Source organism: Ursus arctos, unplaced genomic scaffold (genome assembly GCF_023065955.2).
Source record: "Ursus arctos isolate Adak ecotype North America unplaced genomic scaffold, UrsArc2.0 scaffold_1, whole genome shotgun sequence".
NCBI classification, from domain to species: domain Eukaryota; kingdom Metazoa; phylum Chordata; class Mammalia; order Carnivora; family Ursidae; genus Ursus; species Ursus arctos.
Genome location: NW_026622763.1, coordinates 52,516,054 through 52,538,437, shown reverse-complemented (window position 1 = coordinate 52,538,437; position 22,384 = coordinate 52,516,054). Strand labels below are relative to the sequence as shown.

The window sequence follows — 22,384 nt, the reverse complement described above, 5'->3', positions numbered from 1 at the left end:
GTAGTTCAAAACATGGTTGTCTTCCCTCAGAATGTATTCTGTTTGGCAAATCTCAGATTACCTCTCTGTTTACCAAGAAATGAAAAACAACTTCTGTTTAAAGTACTTGAAGACAGATCTGAATACATAAATATCTGACCACTATCTTGCCCATGACTGCCTCAGATCATCCGGGTAACTGGGTGACTGCGGGCAGTGTGGTGGACTAATTATCCCCGTGGAGGGTGCACAGTAACAGGTGCAAAAGTGAGACAGGATAGGAAGTTAAGAAAAAGGACTAGAGAAAGGAGAGGACAGCAGATCGAGACATACCACCTTCTTGTCCTGAAACCCTTCATCACCAGGTGTCACAGATCAGGTTCAAGAGCCTCTCAGGCTTCAATATGATTATGAAAATACGTTTAAAAAAACTCTGAAGTGACCAATACAGACACAAGTAGCACGTCATCACAGATCATGAGGAGGAGGAGGAGGAGGAAGAAGGAGAGAGACAGGAGAAGAGAATTTGGTGTGGTGTGTCTCTACAACTAAGGCAGAGATGAAATCTGGCTGTTAGAACTCTTCTAGTTACTAAAAAGAAGGCTTGTCCTGCACCGTGGGGACTGGTCTACAGATTCCAGAATAGTCTAGATTCCAATTAACTGTTCTCATTTAGGTTTTATATCCTACAGGCAACACTTTGACAATTAATGCTGTTTCTCAGGCACCTCATCCCTGATAAGCTGTGCTCGCTGGCTGGTGAAGATAAGTAACTGCTGTAATACTCATTGGCTTCCAGCATCAGGTCACCCTGGATAAGCGGAGTGGCCAGGGTTTGTATTTCTAATGCCGAATCAAAGCTAATCTGGCAACTCAGAACACTGTCACAACGCAGCGGTGCATGGAGTCCAATTTGAGACTGATTTCCTTCATCTTACTTCTGGGAAGGGAACGAGTATGACAGCTGAGTAAGAGTGGAAATTGGATTTACAGTCTGAGAACCTGGGCGTGACTCCACTGACTGTCACTGACTACCCCAAACCTCAGGACTTCCTTCCATCTCTCTGAGCCGGTTTTCCCTACCTGCCAAATGAGCTAGCGCTCCCTATCTTTCAGTATGTATACGAGGTTAATGAGGGAAGACAAGTGTAAGCTTCTATTACAGTGCCTAGGTCATGGTGAACCCTTACTAAATGTTTCCCGAATGAATAATTGAATGAATGAATGAATCAGATATTATCAGTCTCCTCCCACTTGAATATAAACCTCAAGAGAGAGTATAGATTTCGTCTATCCTAATCATAGAACAGTAACTGTCAGTAGGTATTTGCTAAATACATGAATTTTATTATTATTATTATTTTAAAGACTTTATTTATTTATTTGACAGACATAGAGACAGCCAGTGAGAGAGGGAACACAAGCAGGGGAGTGGGAGAGGAAGAAGCAGGCTCCCAGCGGAGGAACCTGATGTGGGGCTCAATCCCAGAACCCCGGGATCATGCCCTGAGCTGAAGGCAGACGCTTAATGACTGAGCCACCCAGGCGCCCCTGAATTTTAATTTTAATAGCATATTTTCTTAAAGTGTCAGTTTTTCTATTTTTCTATATATGAAATATTTAGAATCTGTTTTTGATAATAGACCTCTCTGCCTGCCAGGTGATAGTAGAAGCTTTGCTTTGTCCTTATGAAGAATCCCTGATCTACCCTCACCCCTAACTTCTAAGCACCAAGAAGGCAAAACTGTTTTGGTCACTGTTTGGTCTCCCCCAGTACATAACACGTGACATCGCATGTGGAAGATGTTCGGTCATTAACCAATGAATGGGTGAATTACCACCTCAGTCTTTATCTAGGTAAGAATATCCTGTTCTCTTTCCTTACCAACATTTTGTTAGAGTAATTATATTAATCTTCCCATATTCATGTTGGTTAAGTAGTTTCTCTTCCAATTTTAAGCCCTACGAGGGAGCAAATAAATTCCCACTGAGAAGCTGATGGTAAAGCCACCAGCACCCCACCCCTCCCCAGCACCAAGCTTACCTCATAGGTGACAGTGCATTCTACAGTCTGATTTTCCAGTATTCCTACAGTCCACTTCTCCATTACAAATGGGGGCTGAAAAACAAAAGTTAGGATGATGTAGAGCCTTCCCTGCTATAGAATGTCTTTGAGGCCAGCTGTGCCATATGCAATTGGCAAATGGGGCATAGTGTCAGATTATCATGAAAGTCATGTTGTTGGTTCACATGTGATTACTCACAACATGCTAATGTTATGGGTGTTGGTTTTCATAAGACATCTTTTTCTATAATTATAAACAGCTAGTCTTAGTCCCACCGTCTTCTCTTCTCCAATATACTGCTCAACCTATCATTAGGTCATTTATTCACGCTAATGTCTTAAAGTATCAGTAGAAAGTTTTCTCATATTTAAGAGAAAGTCTTAACAATGTATACCCCAATGTGCCTTCCTTGAGTGCAAGCAGCCCCTGAGTTAGTGGCTTCAACAACTACTCTGCTTTTCCCTGTTTCTGGCCGTCCAGCTATCGGGCTGTGTGTGCAGATGAAACTGTGGCGACATTTCCCCACTGTATTAAAACAAAGGGTTAATGAAGAAGCCTATGCCTTTCAAGGGGAGAATATGTCACCCCAAAACATGTCACTCTGGCATATGTATTATATTTTTAGCTTAAGGCCATCAAAACCCAGCAGACTCAAGAAAAACTTCTACCTCTCCTGTAACTGCCTAAAAGAATTTAGATAGGGCACCTGGCCCAGAAAGAGAGCTATTATCAGAGATAACTTTTATCTGAAAGACCTATCTGCATGGCATGGCAAGCTTCTAATTATCAAACATCTGCTCTTCTTATCTTCCTGTGAATTGCCTTCCTCCCCTTTGAAGCCCCAGGCCCCTGGCTCATTCCTTAGCTCAAGATGGCACATAAGCCTAAACTGCCTGACTTGCCCTTGAGTCTATCATTGGGGCTCCTGTATGTACAAAATTAAATTCTCCTCCTGTTAATCTGTCTTGTGCCATTTTAATTAGCAGACTAACAAAAGAACTTAGAAGGGTAGAAGGAAACTTTTTCACCCTGACACCTTGGGTCCTATTTTAGTTTTGATGAAAATGGTCCTTATTATAAGTGAATCTCCACTCTCTTAACCACCCTCCCTCCCTGCATTCTAGCTTTAAGGTTATAAATGACCGACTGGGCTTGAGATGGGTACAAAGCACATGTGGTAGTGATTTAACTGGGCTCTCTCTCTTTTTTTTTTTTTTTCTTTCCTCCTCTTTTTTAAATGAGGATTGTTATGATTCTGTCAATATTAAAAAGTTCTACAGATTTTGAATGGTCTGTCCCAATCCTATTTTTCCTATAACCCCAGTTAATGTTGGTGTGTGATGTTGCAGAAGATGTGCTTCCCTGGAAGTGCATATGTGGCATTATACCAGAAACACCTGTATTTGGGTTTACAACTCTACCCTGTCATTTTTGCTGTGAGCAGCTTCCTTCTGTTAGCAGGCAAGGACTAGGATCTTGCTTTTAAATGGCATAGGTTGGGCAGAAAGAGCAAGCATCTGTCCAGTTTTCAAGACATAAAAACATAGTATGTCCCAACAGAATCAGGGAAAGTTAAAACCAGAGCATAACCTTTACAGATAAATAACACCATTGAAATAACTCCCAGTTACTCAGAAGATTCCAACAATGAATATCAAATCAATCGACTGGATGAATACACTTGTAAATTAAAAGGACTTGGATGCTTAGCAATCTTATGCCTAGGAAGGAACACATTTGCAAGTCTAATGCTGTGGTTTTGAAGACTCTTCACTTCTCCACTTGTGTTTGTACCCAGGTTCTTCTTTGCTACAAACCCCATTTTCTTCACTGAAACCAAATACACCGTTCATAGGATACTCAAGAATGGCTTACGTGAAGTTTTGAGTGACTGTCCAATGGATATCATGGTTAGTTACCTGAGTTGTTGACCTTCTGTTGAAGTCTCATATGTATTTTTTCAGTATTGGCTTTTTTTTTCCATTTTGGGAGAAGCTAAGCATTTCTCGGAGTCTGTCTTCTCTGTTGTACTGGATGTACTTCTACCACGGGCCCTAAAGTAGTGAGGTACTCTGTGGCTCGAGGTGTGAACTCCAGGAAGCCAACAAGACATCGACATGTGCTTCATGAATAACCTCCCCTCAGTCCTTCAAGAATTGAAGACAAGAAAGCCTTCTTCCTTCCAAGTGTTTCAAAGTTTAAAATGACCCCAAAGTTGAGGTGAATATTTTCATGATTGCCATTTTCTTTCCTTTAGTAAGTGATGGAGTAAGTGTAAAGAAATAAAGAAGAAAGTTTTTTAAAAAATTAAAGGACACTTTTTTGGTGGTACTTTTTAGTTCACACAGCATAAGTGGAATTTTAACAAAAAACTATTATGATCTCAATCTGCTAAATAAAATGTGCCTTTCAACAGCCAGCTTGAGGCCGAGCTGATGTGAACATCGACAAGCACAAAAGCACACTGCTGGGGGATTTTAATGTCTTTGTTTGATATCTGTGAATTCAAAAAAGCTTTTAAGCCGTAAATAGAACCCTACCTTTGTCATCTTTAAAATCTCTGCATCGGGTAGGTTAGTGTTGAATGTCACATCTTTGATGTAGGTTATTGCAATTTCATCCCCATCCATCTCCATATACATTTTCCACTTACAATCCTGGAATTAAAAGCAAAATTATAGAATTTCAGAAATTGAAACAATTTGTTTTAGTTTCAATGTTTTATAACACGAAGTTTTCTGAATGAAATATTATTGAAGTATTTTTTTTCCTTTTTTGAAAAAATGACATGAAATTAAATCTTTTTATATATCAAAATAACCCCCGGTTAGTGCAGTCTTGAGACATAATTCATCAATGTAAATGTGCTGTCACAGGAGTTGCAAACTCAAAGTCCTAAAGGAGCCAGGCAGATAATAAAAATGAGTAAAGCCAGGCAGTTTCATTATAGAGCCCTAAATTGTAATCTTTCAAAGTAGACCCATTTAATTTACATATTAAACATTGTTTGTTAGAATATTTTTTCATTCACACAGAGAAATGTGGACTTCCCATTTTGAAATATAAGGCCCTCTTGATCTAACTTTCACTTTTCCAGTATTGATAGTAATATAGGCTCAAGAAATAGCTCACTTTCCTCTTAACAGGAAGGAAAACTGCAAACGTGATATATGGTGACTGATAACTGGCCCATGTGTTGGGGAGTTGTGGGAGGGTTAGGACACTGGGGGCTAAAGGGCATCTGCCCTAAAGGGACAGCCACTCAGCTTCTGTTGATTGTCTCCATGTGGGAATATGAGCTCAGTCTTGCTAGGTCCTTTGAGGTTTCATGAAAAGCTGGATATCTGGATTTTTATGTGAAACCTCTAGATTTTTTAAATGATGTTAAATTTTCAGTAAAACCACTCTGTAGTAAAAAAGTGCTCTACGTCATTAGTCAGGGGAATGTGAATTAAAATGTCACCACAATGAGATACCACTATATGCCCACCAAATGGCTAAGATTGATAACATCAAATGTTGGCCAGGATTTGGAGCTACTGGATTGCTGGTAGAAGTGTGAATGGTACAATCACCTCGGGGAAGTTTTGGCAATTTACTGTGAACATATATCTGTATATATAAACATCTATTCGATGACCAGAAATTCAACTCCTAGGTATTTACCCAAGAGGAATGAAAAAAGACTTGTACAGTGTTGTTCTGAGCAGCTTTACCATAATAGCCAACCCCCCCCCAAAACAAAACAAAACCCCAGAAATAGGCCAGGTGTTCATCCTTAGGGGAATGGGTGTGATATATTTGTAGAATGGAATGTTACTTAGTAATGCAAAGGAACAAATCACTGATGCAGCAACATGGCTAAATCTCAGAAACATTATAGTGAGTGAAGTCTCATACCAAAAAAATAACATACAAAGAATTCCGTTCATATAACATTCTAGAACAGATAAAACCAATCTATGGTGGAAAACATTCAGAAAAGGGTTTGCTTCTGCAGATGGGGATTGAGTGGGAAGGGGCATGATGAGACTTTCTGGGGGTGCTAACACTCTTCATAGGGGTTTGGGTTACATAGGCATATGCACTTGTCAAAACTCAGTGATTGTATACTTAAGATGTGTGTACTTCTTATTGAATTCTAATATACTGAGGTATGTGTAGTGTACTGCTGTCTGCAGATTACTTTGAAATGCATCAAAAAATAAGGATTGATATATGACTAGAGTGATAGATGGACAGATATGTGATAAGGCAAGTAGAATAGGAAATGTACTAATGTCTGCAGATTACTTTGAAATGCATCAAAAAATAAGGATTGATTGATATATGGCTAGAGTGATAGATATGTGATAAGGCAAGTAGAATAAAATGTTAGTGGCTGAATCTAGGAGGCGGGTACAGGAGGGTTCACTATAAATATTTTTTAACTTTGCTGTATGAATAATTTAATAATAAAAATGTGGGGGGACAAACACTGTGTGTGCAATTAAAAGGAAAAATAAGCCATGTCTTTGCACCCAGTTGGACCCCTGGACCATAAATTCACCTTCTCTCATGTTATTTGAAGAATGAAGGATTCTGAGAGGTTAAGGATAATGTACCAAGTACCTTACATGCTGAAACTAGAAAATGCTCTCATAGAAGTAGACCTGGAATGTCTCCTGAGCAAGCTCAGACAAAATTATTATGGAAAAACACTAACAAAGAGGCTGTTGAAAACCTGTTGGCTTCAACAGGAGGCTGGGGGAGCTCAATGTTTTAAGAAAGCTTCTAGACAAATTGCAGAACCAAGCAGGGCCCATGCCTGAGGGGAATGACCCTCTTTGCCCAGCCACATTCACAAGACGGAGAGCCAATTAGTGAAGGAAAAGGTCTATTCAATAACGTGAAAACCGAGCTCTCGGCCAACGTAAGTCAAATTAGTCGCTCAGAATGGACAAATCTCTCAGTATTTCTTTGTTTTGGAGCCACCGCTGCCCCGGCAACGTGGGCCCTGAGATAACTGGGCAGGATAATGACTGTTTGGAGTCATGATTGCTCTTCTCTGAAATGGCAAGAGCCTTCTCAAGCAGTGGCTAGAATAAAAAGCCTTAGAAAAGATGAATTTTACTTCTATCTTTTTCTTTTGCCTGTCCAGTTTTGGAATTAAGTGAGTCAAATCACAAGTGAAAGACCTCAGGTTGGGTGGAAATGCCCGATTCCCTCTGCTCCACTCTCCTACCTCACAGCCCGAGAACTCTCCTTGACCTCAGGCCGGCGGGCAGACCCTACTGTGCACAGGCTCAGAGCAGCTCTCTGTTGAGAAGGGGCTGACAGGTGGGAACTCACATTTGTGGAGTGCTTCATCTGCTCCAGGCATCTGCTGGGTACTGACATGGTGCTATTTTGTTCGATATCCACAGTAACCCTGCAAGTTAGCTTTACTTTCCCATTAGGTGAGGAAAAATGAGGCTCAGATAAATAAGGAACTTTCGCAGGGCTTCCTGGCCAGTAAGTGGTGGAGGTGAGGTTATAATAGCACAAGGCTGCCTGGCTCCAAAGTTGGAGGAGTTACCAAGAGGGAAGGGCAGTTGGGACGGGTGGCAGGATGTACTCACTGGTTGGTTTTCAGAGCTCCACCATGGGACTAGCTATCGACAACAGGCGAGTGGGAGAAGGACTAGAGGATATCTGGCTAATACAACCAAAAAAGCAAGTGGTGACAGGTCCTCCCCTGCAGCAACTGCTTCCCTGTTCCCCAGAGTCCAACTTGGAAAAACAAGGATCCCCGTAATAAGGTTACAGACCTTTTACTTTTCACATGTTTTCTCTTATCTGAAAGAAAGGCTTTTACCTGCACCCTAAAAGATAGTGCAGAAGCAATAAAACGATACTCAAAGGCATTATAAGACAAGGGGAGCATTATCCATTTCGTTAAATTACAAAGCTGGGTGGGAAAGGAAGAGAATTTGCTGTGTTCACCTAAATTATTAACCTAATCTGTCAGTGCCCTGACATAATTGCTAGTTTTTTTCAGGGCATCTATGATTTCATTGTTACCTAGTTAAGAAAAGTAACCCACAAATGAAGTCATGGAATTCTTTAAATTCTGCTCAATTTCTTATTACCCTCAGGTACTCCTGGCATTTTTACTACACATCGAGTCATTAAATTGTCAATGAGCGTTGCTCACAGCTACCAGGATTTAAACAAGGTATTGAATTCCACAGGACCCAACTGAGACAGGATGCCATGTAATGAGTTCTTGACCAATCGATCATTGAAAAGGTTTTCATAACAGTAAGGTGAACTAAATCATCAATAACATCACTAAAAGTAACAACTGTGCATATTTATGAGCCTAATTTACAGTCTTACATGCAAAATTGCTACCTTTTCCGTTTCTTGGTAGAGACCGGGTAGTGGGAATGTGGGCTTGGATTTAAAAACCATTCACTTTTACCAGGGTGAACTATTGATTTTGGCCTGATGTGAGTGACAGAAACATGGGTATTGATTTTTGAATCGGAAACATTCAAGAGTCACTGTGGACGTCTCGAGAACAACTCTCAAATCCTGACAGACAGAAATCAAAAGCAGACAACTCTGTATTCTCAGAGCCCACGGGAGTCTCAGTGGACTCCTTTTCCAAAACCATTTCACCCCTGGCAGTCTGAAATGGCCCCGTTCCTTTCTCGTTTGGTTTAAAGTGTCGATGATAATTAAGATACAAATAATATCGAAAAGGAAAATACATTAAGCCGTTACTGGAGGAGTAGCAGGGCATGACGTGAAAAGAGGACAGTTAAAGTCCAACTCCCTGAGCTTGAATCCCAGTTTTGTCACTCCCCCCACCCTTAGCCAATATACCACCTGTTTGAATCTCTGTGTTTTTTATTCACAAGTGGGTTATTGTGTTGTGTGAGGATGAAATGAGATAATGTAAATAAAGTACTCAGCACAGTGCCAGAGCCAAATGAGGAGCTTGCAAAGGAGCAATTATAATTATTGTTGCAATATTAGTCCCCAGCACAGCTCCAGTGAGTTTATCAGACTAGCCAGCCCACCGTCCAGTAACCATCTAAGATTGGGACTTGGCCAGAAGTTGAGTGCGCTTTGACAGGCAGGACGGTACAGCGTATTTAGAAAAGGGATCCAGCCAGAGCAGGCGGGCTGGGTCAGAGCATCTTACTTGGGCAGGAGTTTGGGGATCCAGAGGATACTGAATAAGTCTGGTGCCAAGGAACGTATCAGTGTTGCAAAAAAAGGTGTGGCCAGTGGCAACATAACAAGGACTGGTCATATGAAATAAATAGAAGAGGGAAGAAACTTGTATCTTCCGACACAGATGGATTATATAAGCACCAGTTCCGCCCTTTCCTGCTTCCACAGATCCTAATGCAGCCCTACCAATGGGCACCAGTGGATGTCTGGAGGAAATGGCTATGAGAGGTGATTGACAGCCCAAGAGCCCTGTCTTACCGAGGAAACTGAAGCATAGAGAGATGAGGTAATTTGAGCAAGATCACATAGACAGCAAGTGGTGGAGTTCAGGCTTGATGCTGGATGGTCTCTTGGCTGCTATAACGAGCAGGTTTCCAAACCCTCAGTCTTTTCTGCGTCCTGAACTTTTCCTTGTTATGGGTACAAAGCTAAGAATTACAGCACAGAGGAGTTCTGTCTTGCAGAGTCAACAAACCGTCCAGATTATCTTGGTGAATTCCTTTGTAAGTCTCCATGGCAGAGACTGAAATGCTCAGTCTCTAATAAGCCCAACATAGCATATTTCCCCGCCACCGTTATTGAAAAAGATCCTCATTAAAAGTGCAGATGCTGCCATTCCACTGTCTGTCTGTCTGTCTGCTCCTTTCCTTGATTTATCTGGCCAGTATTTGGAATCACCAACACTCTCCTCCAGCCCTGGCTCAGGCTGTGTAGCTAGGCATGACTTCCACTCTCCAAACCAGAAACAACCTGCTCCCATCTAGTTGCACAAGCGGATCGTGGGGACAGGTCCGACTACCGTGGATTGTTTTATTTCATAGCTAGATTCCCTCCCAAGAGAACGTTCTCACTCTTCAAATTTGTATCTTGGTGCACATTTCGAGGGAATGCTACTACTAATCAGTAGGAAAAAGGCACTGGTGCAGGAGCAGTGCTGGGCCCTGGGATGTTCTTTGCTTTGAGTAGCAAAAAAGGGCTATCCAAACCTTTCCACTAACTGGATCATCTGCCTCTCGGTGCAAATCTACGAGAAATGAATGGAATTTTGTAGGGAAGAGGGGAGTTTTTGCATTTGAAACTGATGAAAAGAATGACAGTGCTGTTGGGTGCCCAGGATATGTACTATTTATCTGAGCAGCTGCTGAAATACCTGGATAATTTTAGAAGCAAGTGTGGTTAATGGAGGAGGAGAAAGCATTCCATTTGCACCACTTCTGCATTGCCAATTTTGTTAAAAAATTTTCTGAATTAAGATTACTGGCCAAGTAAAACAGAAACTCTTAACACTGTGAAGATAAAACCCTAAACAACACTCAGTTAATGCTAGTTTAAGTATCTCTTTGTGAGAAATCACTATTACATTCTTTGCAAGCTGTTTAAAATTCTTTGGAGTTCCAAGCTAGTACAAGTGATGCCAAACATAGACATCCCTTCTCCCTCCCACCCCCCCCAAAAAAAAAAGATGGAAGGAAGGGAGGGAGTACAAAGAAATGATCCATATAGAGGTAAATTTTGCTATTAGAAAAAGGGATTGAAGATAGCACAGAAATTAACTTTAAATATTGTTTCAAGTTCTAGGCAGTTCAGGGACAACAATCAATCGGTTGCTCACTCTCTCTTACAAATATGAACACTATAGATAAACCTTAAAGAATCTAGGGCCAAGATTATTCAGGATATTTCAGAGGGAAACAGACCCCACATTAGACTTTCAGGCTCCTAGAGATCACTTCTACCTGCAGATTACAAACAAAAAAAATTTTGATATATTTTTTATTGAGGTGGTATATACTTTGCAAACAATAAAATGCTCAGATTTTTAAGTGTACCAGTTGATGAATTTTGACAACTCTATGCACCAGCGTAACCACCCAAACTAACTAGATATTCCCACTACCCTAGAAAGTTTCCTCATGTCCCTTCCCAGCGGATGCTCCCCGCACAAGTGGAGGTGCCCACTCTTCCCATTTCTATCACCATAGATTCATTTTGCCCGCTCCAGAACCTGACCAAATTGGAACTTGACAGTAAGCACTTGTATTTGTTTGGCTTCTTTCACTCGGCATGGTGGTTTTGAGATTTGTCCATGTTACTTAATCCTTCCAGCCTTACCCTGTTGCAGATAGCCCTATCTCCATTTTACAGATGAGTAGACTGAGGCTCAGAAAAATGCAGAGATTTGCGTCAAGTTCACTTAGCTGCGCCGGGGCCGGAATTTAGGTCCTGGGCATGCCTAGTCTAATGGTAAAGACATTGAGTTTTAAAATCCCATCTCTGTCTTCCCCCTTCCGTCTCCCCTGCCCCCCACAGATGGAGAAAAAGAAATATCACCAGAGATTGCTCAGGATTCTAGCAAAGAGGTCCCTCCACCTTAGGCCTGTATGGAGGAAACATTTTAAAATATAAAACAGAAGTCGGAATAAACTTTTTAAGATTCAAGAGGGGAGAAAGGGAAACAGTCTCCTAGCAGGTGACTGTGTCGGAAAATGTAAGAAGTAGCGTAAGATGAAATAAAAAATGCGGTGGAACTGTTGGTCATGCTGGTATTAAAAGTAGTAAGATGTTGATGATTTAGGCCTCCGAAGGCTCCTTTCCGTGCGTTGCTATTATGTAGCTCAGCTGCTGAAACCTGCTGTTTTAAAGGCAGGAGAGCGGAACATCCCGTGATAGCACCTGGGTTATTTATCATTATGGATAAGCCCGCTACTCTCTATTTTATTATGCTGCCTTTAAAAAGAAGATAATGCAAGTACGGTTAATTTGCTTCTCTTCTTTATCTATACGGTGTCATGACCCATCGCGGCTTTGTCCCACGAGATGTGTTTTTCAACCAAAAAGAAACCTACAAGAAGCTCTCCCTAAAAATTCCATTAATAACCTCTTTCAGCGCGTATAGGTTGCAGGGTCTGGAACTAAGAATGTTTTAATCTCTTCAGCAAAACAATGTCTCATAATGATGTACAGGACTATTGCTGTACTGATGAAGAATCATACATAATTCAGCACCTTTCACTTGGCACCACTGTGATGTCCTCATTAGCCGTGGCTCACAGTGTCTGTCAGATGGTGTCCATGCGAACGCAGGCATTATATTGTCTTTGAGATGTGCAGCTGCTTCCATGACACTGCCAGTATATAAAAACATGACGCCGGTTTGTTTTATTTAGTGCTCAACCTTCCAGTTTGTAAAAACAAGGCTGACACAGAGCCTGACATGAGGCAGTGAAAATAATTAGCTCTCATTTTCTCAGCCTTCTATTTCCTTCTCCCCGCTGTGTTCTCTTTCCACTAAACCACCACATGTCAGTCGGAATGGGAGGCAATTAGCGGGCTCATTTCAGTCCCCACAACTGTGCTGAAAAGAAAGTATTTATGATGGCACAATGAACAGCTGAAAGATTAAATAACATTTGCCTTTTGAAAAGAAAATGACTTCTAGCTAAATGGGCAATTTTTGATTATTCTCAAACAAGCTTAGAGTAGTTGGTTTTTAAAATACAAGAAAGGAAAATGAGTCATTTTTAGGTGAAAGAATCAAATAAAACTTGACACAGTAATGCAAATAACTGATGTTTTATTGCAAAATATGTAAATGCGTTATACCCTTAACAATGGCTTGTGTCTAAGGTCAGGGCAGATTGGTGCCAACTAGACACCAGTAGAGATAAGGTTGTTATATTGCCTTTTGGGGGCTTGTTATTGGAGTTATGTATGAAAAAGGGACTTTAGGGATGCTGTTAAAATAAAGGAAAAGAAATCAATGGAGACATACTTTCATATGATGCGTGACACACTTGACTACCTGAAATGGTTTGGATGTTAGCTGCCATGTTTGGAAAGGGCTTTCTCGTTTTAGGGTTTTTTGGGGGTTTTTAAATTCTATTTAGAATTGGAAGGTACTAGGTATTCATCTTGGGAAAAAAACAGTCTTGCTATTGATTTTTGAATAATTAAGAATCTATTCTTAAGACTGAGTTTCTTAACCAATATAGAAGGTGTTCTAGCTTACCTAATTACTGTGTAAACTTTTTTTAAATGCTGGCCACTGGGCTGCAAATTGACTTTTATCCAGGACACTCAAAAATATTAAAACAGTTTGCTAAATTCTCCTCCCTTCCCATGACTTCAGAGGTGATGCCAACAATTACGATTTTGGAAAAAAAAAAAACAATGCCACAACGCTGGCCTAGTTAGTAGGCACTGTTTACCAGTGATGTCCAGGACTGATAGAGTTGTCATACATCTTTGTTTTTCTGATGCAGTGATTTTAATTTGATTGCAAATAATCAGTCCCTATTATAGTTAATTATTCTCAATACCTAATTTTTGGTTCCGGAAACACAAGTTATTGTGAGTTATCAAGATCTTCTCTGTGCAGTGATCCTCAGTGGCTTTGAAAATCTGCTCCTAAAAGCAAAGATGTCCTCTCTTAGGATCAACTGTGCCTGTCATCATGGAGTCAACAACTATGACTGTTGGAACATTTTAAACAATCACAAATTGAAATTTTGTTTCTCTGTCTCCATTAAGTCTGTTCTTACTCTTTACAAACTCAAATCCTAATTTTTGATCCATACATACGGTCAGTGTATCTATATCAGCCAGTGGCATCCGAAGGAAGTCTGAGCCAACTCCGGCTTCACTAGGAAACTGGACTTCTCCGTGAGCTGATTACACATATTGTTACAGCTAGACACCAACAGTAACGTGTTTGTCACATAGTCAGACCTGTGTTTTATCATGTAGACTTCCTTGCTGTTCCCTATCTTAAATTCAGGGTCTTAAGAAGACCACGAGTGATCCAGTGGTGTGCTGGAACTGCCGTCACGTGCTGGTGGCTCATACCTCTTCCCAGCTTCAAGTTCAGCGGCATCAGATTGGTAACTCGAAATTGGCCAGGGTGAAAATATTTCTACCATAGAGATCTGCAAACACCGCAGGTCAGGGCTGTTTTCTCCCATTGTGAGACATTTTCTGGTGTGCCGTTTCTACATGTGACTACCAGTCTGTCAGCAAGTATGTGCTGAGCGTCTCTGCTCTGGTTCTGTAGGCGGTGGCTTGACCCGTTTGGGGAAGTAGAGCCCCATTGTGATTAGGAATCGCAGCAACTCGTGCAGTCAGATTCTGAGCTGCATTTGCTGCTTCCAGGTCCATTAAAAGTTGTATTTCTTCTAGAACTCTGCCACTGAAGGCTCATACACTCAGGCACACCAACGTGTATGTGTACATATATTTTTTCCCCCTGAAAAATAGTTGATCATGGGAAATAAACTTCCTTACACCACATTTGTAATAAATGCAAGATATATCAATGTAAAGCACTGCTTGTAGCTGTTGTGAAATTTACAAAAAGTGTTGGCTTTTACTTCCTTACAAAATCCTTTTCTTTGTGCCCTGTTATTTTATTCATGTTTATCTGTACACTTATAAAAATTACACAATAGAGGGGGAAAAAAGCCATATTTGACAGTTTTTGATATTTACAGTACTCTGAGAAAGGGCCTGGAGATTCAATTAAGTTTATTAAACGCAACATTTTATACACAATCCACTAATAAAGACCTAAAAGCACGATAGTAGGTGGGAAGTATTTGCAATAACGCAGGGCTTCTAAACCTGCTTCTAACCTCTCGGTGAAACGACCAGAGGTGCAGAACTACGGACCGAATTGCTTCTGGAGAGGCGTGGGGGCCAGGCTGCGTGTGGCCCGCGCAGAGGGAGCCCGGGGGACAGCGCCGCCCGGTAAAGCCTTCCGCTCTGATGGGGGCCCTTGTTCCCCTTCCACACCTTCAAGATGCTCCTCTTACTTTCTCTTTCCCATTCACTTGCTCTTTCAGAATTCCTCTCAAAAGAAAATCAGAAGCGATGGCCCTCTGGTAGGAAGTACCAGAGTCCAGGCGCCTGTCTTTCAGGGTCCGCTGGAGACACGGGGGTGTTTCCCAGGCCTGTCCCCTGACTGTCGGGGCGTTCAGCTTTCAGCTTAGACCCGTAGGTTTCCGCGCCTCCCTGGGGAGAGGAAGGACTTGGGCCACAAGGGGCAAAGTCGGTGACTGTCCAGCGCGCACAGGAATGCATGATTCCCCAGGTAGTTCCTTCCTAACCCTGCTTTTGAATTTTTATGACACAGTCTCAGAAAGTTTCTTGGGGAGAAAACTGCTGGGTGATTTGATAGTTTATTCCTTGGCAATTTGAGAATCAATATTGTTGACTGGCGAGTTTATAGGAGATATAATAATAAACTCTATGGAGTTGAATATGTCAGTAAAAAAGGGTGGTCGCCACCCCGGGGGCGGGTGTGTGTGTGTGTGTGTGTGGTGCATGGAGCTATCTGAGATTCTGGAAGCCTTTTTCCTTTTGTGTGAAGTCGAAGGCCTTAGATTACAAAATGCAAGGCATTTCCCACACAAAATAAAAAGTGGTAATTTAGTATTAAGTGTCCCCCAAATTATCTTTTTATTACCAATATGCCTATTTGGGGGGATGATGATACTTTCCAGAAAGGGGATTATGACAAGTGGTTGAGTCCTTGGACTTGATCTGCCCCTAACTAGGTGGGGCCTCTGGATAGGGAATTTTCTCTCTCCCTTCCTCAGTTCCTCCTGGACACAGTATAGGGATGACACTCCCTGGGATGGCAGCTTGTAACAATTACATGAGAAAAATGTTTGTAAAGCACTTACCACACTGTCTGGCAGAGGTATGAAATAATAATAATTATCAAGCATTTCAAGCCTGAGCACAGGAAAATTTTGAGTTGAGAAAGACCCCATTTCTGCCAGTTCCACTGTTAAAACTTCAGGATTGCCTCAACATATAGCATTATTTAAATTAATAATTTACTCTTTAGAAATGGGTGATATACATGAGTAGAACCCATTCTCACTTACTGTTAATTTAAATTGCCAGTGAAACCTTTGGTCTGATCATATTTTCCCTGCCAGTTTGTCTCACAAAAGAAAGAAAAAAAGCCTACTTTGTTTGTGTGAGAATTCTCAAAGTATGTATGGGGCTTTTGCCTGCTGAGGTCCTGCTCTCCAGAGGGTGCAGCAGGAAGACGGATCACAGCAAGGTGGCATGTAGTGGCACTTGGCCACTCTATCCGGCATATAGACACTCAAATGTGAAAGGTTTTCCTCAGTTGAACAAATCAACCTCACTTTTGTGCCAAAATCCATCTGGTTGTAAAATGAGGCTAAGAAAAAGAATTGTATCTGAATTCTTAGAACAAAAGGCTGACAGTCTTTCAACAAAAGGCTTTTTCCTCTTCATGTATTTGTATATTTGTGTCCAAGGTCATATTTTCTTTCTCTCCTCCTAGTAGGCCAGTTGCTGAAACAACATACCAGTTTCAAGTGGTCGTTGAGCTGGTGGGCCTTCTCAGATGCAATGGGAAAATGTAGCTATTTTCATGATAAAGTCACTGTCCTATATTCTTCCCAGTGGCTGTAACTAGAACGCATCTTTTGTTTTATTTGTAAAAGAAAAGGCGAAACAAACGGTCAAGCCGATCTCCCTGCCATGCAAACCCAGGTTTGGAGAGAACTTGCAAAGCGCCAGTGTCCTCTTGTAACTTATTCTAGTCACAGAAAGGCTTCACTTTTTCTGTGAAGATGGGTTTATGAGAACTCAGTTAGTTGGGATTTTGAGGATATCTTTTTTTCCTTGGGTTGTACCTTTAAAGGTCAAGGTAACAAGGTTTTCATGTGGGGAATTGGAATTTCAATTCAAAGCACATTTTTGGGAAAATATTTCATAATGCTGGGGTATGTAGGTTTAGAACTGGACAGTAATTTATTCTAGGATTAATCTGATGAAAATTTACAGATGGCTTAAATATCTTGGATCAGGTATGAGAGCTAGCCCATGTTTAAGAAGAAGGTAAGGATAAAGATGTAATTTCTAGTCGGAGCTCTGTCCTCGCCTCACCTAAGGCTGCTCACACATTTCCTCTTGCTCTTATGTCCTGATCAGTGATGACAACACTGTACCTTATGCATCTCACAGAAATGCCAGGGGGATAAATGAGATGATATTTATGAAATAACCTGAGCTCTTTAGAAAGAAGTACTCTAAGCATAAGCTTTAAATATTATATTCAGGAAATTATTTGCAAATGACCATGAACCTCTTCAAGCCTCATTTCAAAATCCACCCCTTCCAAAAAAGCTTTTCCTGGTTGACCTCATCCACCCCAGTGACTTCTTTCGACTTTTAGCACTGTGCCATTACATCCACTTTGTATATTTCACTTTTATCTGTTACATTATAACATCGTCTGTCCAGCTCCTCGACACCATCCTGGCTCCTCCCCCTCCCCCACCCCATTTCCTGCGGGTGACCCAGTCTGGTCAGTTCCGTCTCAGAGTCCTTGGACTCTTGGCACTTACATGGCACTGTCATCATCACCTCTCTCCTCGTCCCCTTTAACCGGGTTGTCTGCATTTCCCGCTCCCAGTCTTTCTCACGTTAGCCTGGTCCTTTCCAGTTCATCCTCCCCTGTGCTTCTAAGAGATCTTTTAAAAACAGAAATCTGATCCCATCTACTCTCTGCTTAAAACTCTTTGAACTCCTTGGTTTAGCACTTCGGATAGCTCTCGTACAGGTTGCCAGCCACTGTACTGGCCTTAACTCTCACCACACCAGTCTACCCGCTTCATGCTAAGTCCAGAGGCGGAGCTGCTCGAGGTGAGCTGTGAGATCCCATAGGAACTAACCCAAAGGAGAGTCCTTGTGTGTTCGTGGCTTGGGGCTTCTGAGTTTTTGCATGTGCTATTCCTTTTGCCTTCCATGTCTTCTCCCATCAAATAATTCCTAATGGTTGTAAAATTTTAGTTGAAGCCTCACTTCTACCAAAAAGACCTTAAGACCCTCTCTGACCCATTTCTGCATCTGCCTTCAGTGCACACAGTGTGCCCCCACTGCATGATGTGCACGATGATGTTAAAAAGAAAATCACTCTGTACTATAGCCATTCATCGATCTCGCCTCTTCCAATCAGTGGTGGGCTCCTTGCCAGCTGGAGACTATAGTTGTGATGTTGTATTCTGGTCGTCTCGCACAGAGCCAGGTCTCTGTAAATGTCCACTGAACGTGGGGTTGAAATTATGACTCTGTAGGCCTGACCTAGGGTCAGCTGACTGTCACCAGCCGCAGTGACTGTAGGCCTTGTGAACACCTGTGGCTCAAGAAGCCTACACAGCTATGGCCCAAAACAGACCACTGTTGGTCTCAAATATCATGAAATCATCCAAGTTTTTTAAAAAAGATGGATTTTTTCGTTTTCCACATTAACAAGTCATTTGTTAACTGGAAATTATTTTCTTGGTTGAGACTACTTTTGGCAAGTCTCTCTCAAGAAAGTTTTTCCCTCTTTTACTACCTACAAGCCATAAAATGGTTTAAACAGAGACTACTAAGTGCCTTGGAGTCTAGGACCTCAAAGAAGACAGGTTAAAATATGTAATTTGTTGACCATCATGTGTACGTGGGAATGCCCACAGCTACAGAATCTCAGGGTGAGAAGGGTGCCTGGTTGTTGGTGGAGACAGAGGATCTGACCCTCCTGCCCCACTTTCTGTAGCTGCTTCTAACAACAGGAACAGACAGACAGTGACCCACTCGTGGAAAGAAAGGGAAGTGTCCATATACAAGAAACCTGGAGTCAGAGCCACTTTCACTCAACCAGCTTCTGTGGGAAACAAGGGAGGTGAAGGTCTCCATTCAGTGGAAGCCCCAGCAGACCTGCAGGTGCAGGCAGGACGCCCTGTCAGGTGTCTAGAAAGTGTATCTTTTGAAGCCCTGGGTGACCCTCAACCCCTCCGAACAATTTCCAGTTACTCCAAACACTGGTCTCAGGAAAGGCCTGGGATAAGCGAGGTGTGATCGGTGGCGGGCCCGGGGGCCAGCTGCGCTTACACTAGCCCGACCGTAGCAACTGGCTAGGGCTTATAAGGAGTTGTTCGCACAAGGTCTCTTGTCTGCCTCGAAGGAAAGGTACAGGTGGTGCAGAAGAGCTTGGTTCTGCGGTCCCAGAAGCCTGTGTTCAAATCCTTATTCTGCTGCTTGCAAGCCCAGTCATCCTGGGGTGAGTCATTGACTCTACAGAGCCTCGGGTCCCTCACTTGTAACAGGGGGGAGTCGCATCTACACCTCAGTACTGGACGCCTGGGACATAGTAAGTGGTCAGTGAGTAGAAGGTATCGTCATGACTAGCTGTTTACGGTAATCCAAGGGAACGTAAACCTGCCTCCGAGGTCAGATAACTGTGCTGTACTCTGAAGTTAACATGAAGCCAAAGCCTGACCAAGCGAGTGTTGGTCAAATGCCCTGCCGTCCTATTTCGAGCTGATAATTTGGGTTTCCATATTGTACGGTTCTGCTCTCGGTGTCGTTTTACTCTCAGTATTCGAAAACAGAACCAGGAAGATGAGATGCTCGAAGCCCAGCCACATGAACAATTACTCAGATAGGCCCCGACCCCCCACCCCACCCCAAGCTTTGCTGTGAGTTTCCTTGATGGTTTGGGTGGCCTCACACAGGACTCTTCAGCTGAACAAGAGCGAGAAGACTGGATTACATAGGTTGGCAGCTTTTCAGCCAAATTCTGTTTTATGAAGCCCATCAATTTACTCAGAATTGTGTTATGGGCTGGTTGGGAGCAGGAGGAAGGTGTATGAAACCAGAGACTTCCAAGAGAGAAAAAGAGTAAATTAGATTGACATTTATCCAAAGGATTTAAAATATGAGTTACCTGTGGGCCGGTTCCTGGTTTCAAGTGAAAACCAAACACAAGTTCAAGGTTCACAATTTTTTCCTCATTTTCTTTAGGTTCATCTACTGAGTCCTAAAACATAAAAACCAAGCCCCATTTATTCTAGATTTATTCAAATACGTTGTGTTTTTGCTTTTTCACTTCTCATATGAAAGAGATGATTTCTCAGCATTAGCGTTTCCATTCTAACCTACTGATTCACGTTTGGTTATTTTGGATTGAGCTCCAAATTACAATTACTTAAAGTAAGAGAAATGACACCTTAAGCCTTTGAGAACATTTCCACATGATCTATCTCACGCTACAGATCGAGTGTCACCGTCTTACAAGGTTAGTTTTACCCTAGAAATGCACTCAGCACATGAAGGTGCACACTAGGAGACATTCATAACGCTCGGGATGTTTGCAAGCTATTCCCAGAGAGGAGCGGCGTGCTTGCTAGAGCAGATGAGGATGAAGGGCCAAGCAGAGAACAGAATGAGCCTTCAGGAGCGTAGAGATGGAGAACCATAGTGAACGAGAAGAGTTCTGTGTATTAACTGCAAACATCTACTAACTGTGTAATAAAATATGCCATATACCTTTAGACTATATTCAAAATAAGACGTCAAATATACTAACATATTATTCAAACAATAAACCTCCCACCTCCCCACAAGGCTAGTGATAGATAATCCAGAGCCCTAGCGTGTGAATTCCTTTAGTGACTTATGTGTGGGGCAAAGGTCTCTGGGACAGGTGGGAGGCCACTGTACTAACCTACAGTGTTAATACTTAGATCCCCTAGTCACTAAGGTGACATGTGTTGTTCTTATCACGAATATATTGTTAATATTTCAACCTGCAGGAATCAAGCATGTTCAATTTATGCACATCCTAAGCTTTACTCAAAGGGCCTTTTGTTAGACAGATAATGATTAAATTTCACTTCAAACAACGGTTCCCGACATTGGCAAATTTAGGTGTGGATGTGGCAGGTGCATAGATCAATAAAATAGCACATTCTCGGTAAGAAAAAACCTTACTTACCTTAATTAGTGGTGGGAAGTGAAACAAGTTTAGGTAATCATGGGTTAATTTCTCAATGGCTGACTGCAAAAAAAAAAAAAAACACAATAACATGACTTTATTAATGATCCGATAGTGCCGAGAGGGGATTAAAATTATTGTGCACATATAAAAGCATTCTTTATTTATGTCGCCCATAAAATATCTTGGGGATGTTACTATCCACCATCTATGGAGAATAAAACTGATTGTTCAAACTATTATAGGTAGTTTGTAATTATTTAATGGAACAGGAAGATATTTTAAAGATGTTAAATCTCAGACTACACCATAAATAAAACCATTCTTCACACCCTGGTGGAGTATACTAGTGACAAGTTAATGTTCTCGTGTACAGAATGCAGTTGTCGCCCTGAGTAACTGTGGGAAAAACAACAAAGAATATGAATATATCACCAGAGACTTTCACCGAGCCTGAACTCTCGCTCGAGGGTTTACTGCATTGTAAGGGCTCTTCTATGGGTATGTGTCCAACACTCCCTCCCCCAATGAAGCACAAAGAACTCTTAAAGGAAAGGAGGACAATTTAAATTATGATTTTTTTATACTCATCAGGTATAATCCAGCTTTTCTGTGAACTGAACACATCATGTAGAGAGTAAAAAAAAAAGTGCCAATGTGAGAAAAATTAGATGCATTTTTCAAAGTGAAATGAAAGCTGTTGACACTTGACAATGTAATGAACACTTACGGATAGTCAGCCCTATTCCTTCCACACGGGCCTCCACATGAAGGCTTCTGGGCACGGGGAGAAGGATGCTGAGACGGCCTGAAAGGGGCAACCGCCTGGCAAAAGGGTAGGCAGAAGGACTGCTCACTTTCATGACCTACCATTTATGGGCTGAGAGTCTCTCTGAGAAAGAAATGACTATGCTTTCCTTAGTGAAAGAGCAGAGAATGGAGAGCACATTCTCACCATCGGGTGTGTGTGTGTGTGTCTGACAGGTACCAGGAGGGCTCCTCTAGTCTGCAGGTATTCACCTGGTGTCCTCTCCCCAGAGGCCCAGCTCAAAGCATTAATTATCCTCATATCCCCATGAATGTGTACAGGATCTCCCAAAGCAAGCTTCCGTCATAGTTTCCCCTTAATCCTTCTCTGTCAAATAAGCTTATTTGTTATAAGAAATACCCACGACCCGGCTGAGTTTGAGGGAGTGTCACACGTTGGCCAAGCCCCCCGAGAGGCCAGTAACGTAGCCACGGTTTGGGCAGTTAGGTGGACGGGCCATACAGCTGGCTCGAGACTCCCCTCTCTGGGAGCTGTCTTCGTGCGTATACGCGTTCTCATCCGTGA

The 22,384-nt window shown here is 42.0% G+C and overlaps 1 protein-coding gene across 2 annotated transcripts in view; it reads right to left on the bottom strand.

Annotated features, from left to right (window-relative positions):
- Positions 1–22,384, bottom strand: part of MAP3K20 (mitogen-activated protein kinase kinase kinase 20) — a 169,089-nt gene that overhangs the window by 6,193 nt on the left and 140,512 nt on the right. For both annotated transcript variants that reach the window (XM_026492542.4, XM_026492541.4), the window contains exons 15-18: positions 21,052–21,114; positions 20,002–20,094; positions 4,586–4,702; positions 2,024–2,098 (exon numbers count right to left, since the gene is read on the bottom strand). In XM_026492542.4, coding sequence (XP_026348327.2) covers positions 2,024–2,098; positions 4,586–4,702; positions 20,002–20,094; positions 21,052–21,114 — 348 coding nt within the window. The remainder of the gene's footprint in view (positions 1–2,023; positions 2,099–4,585; positions 4,703–20,001; positions 20,095–21,051; positions 21,115–22,384) is intronic.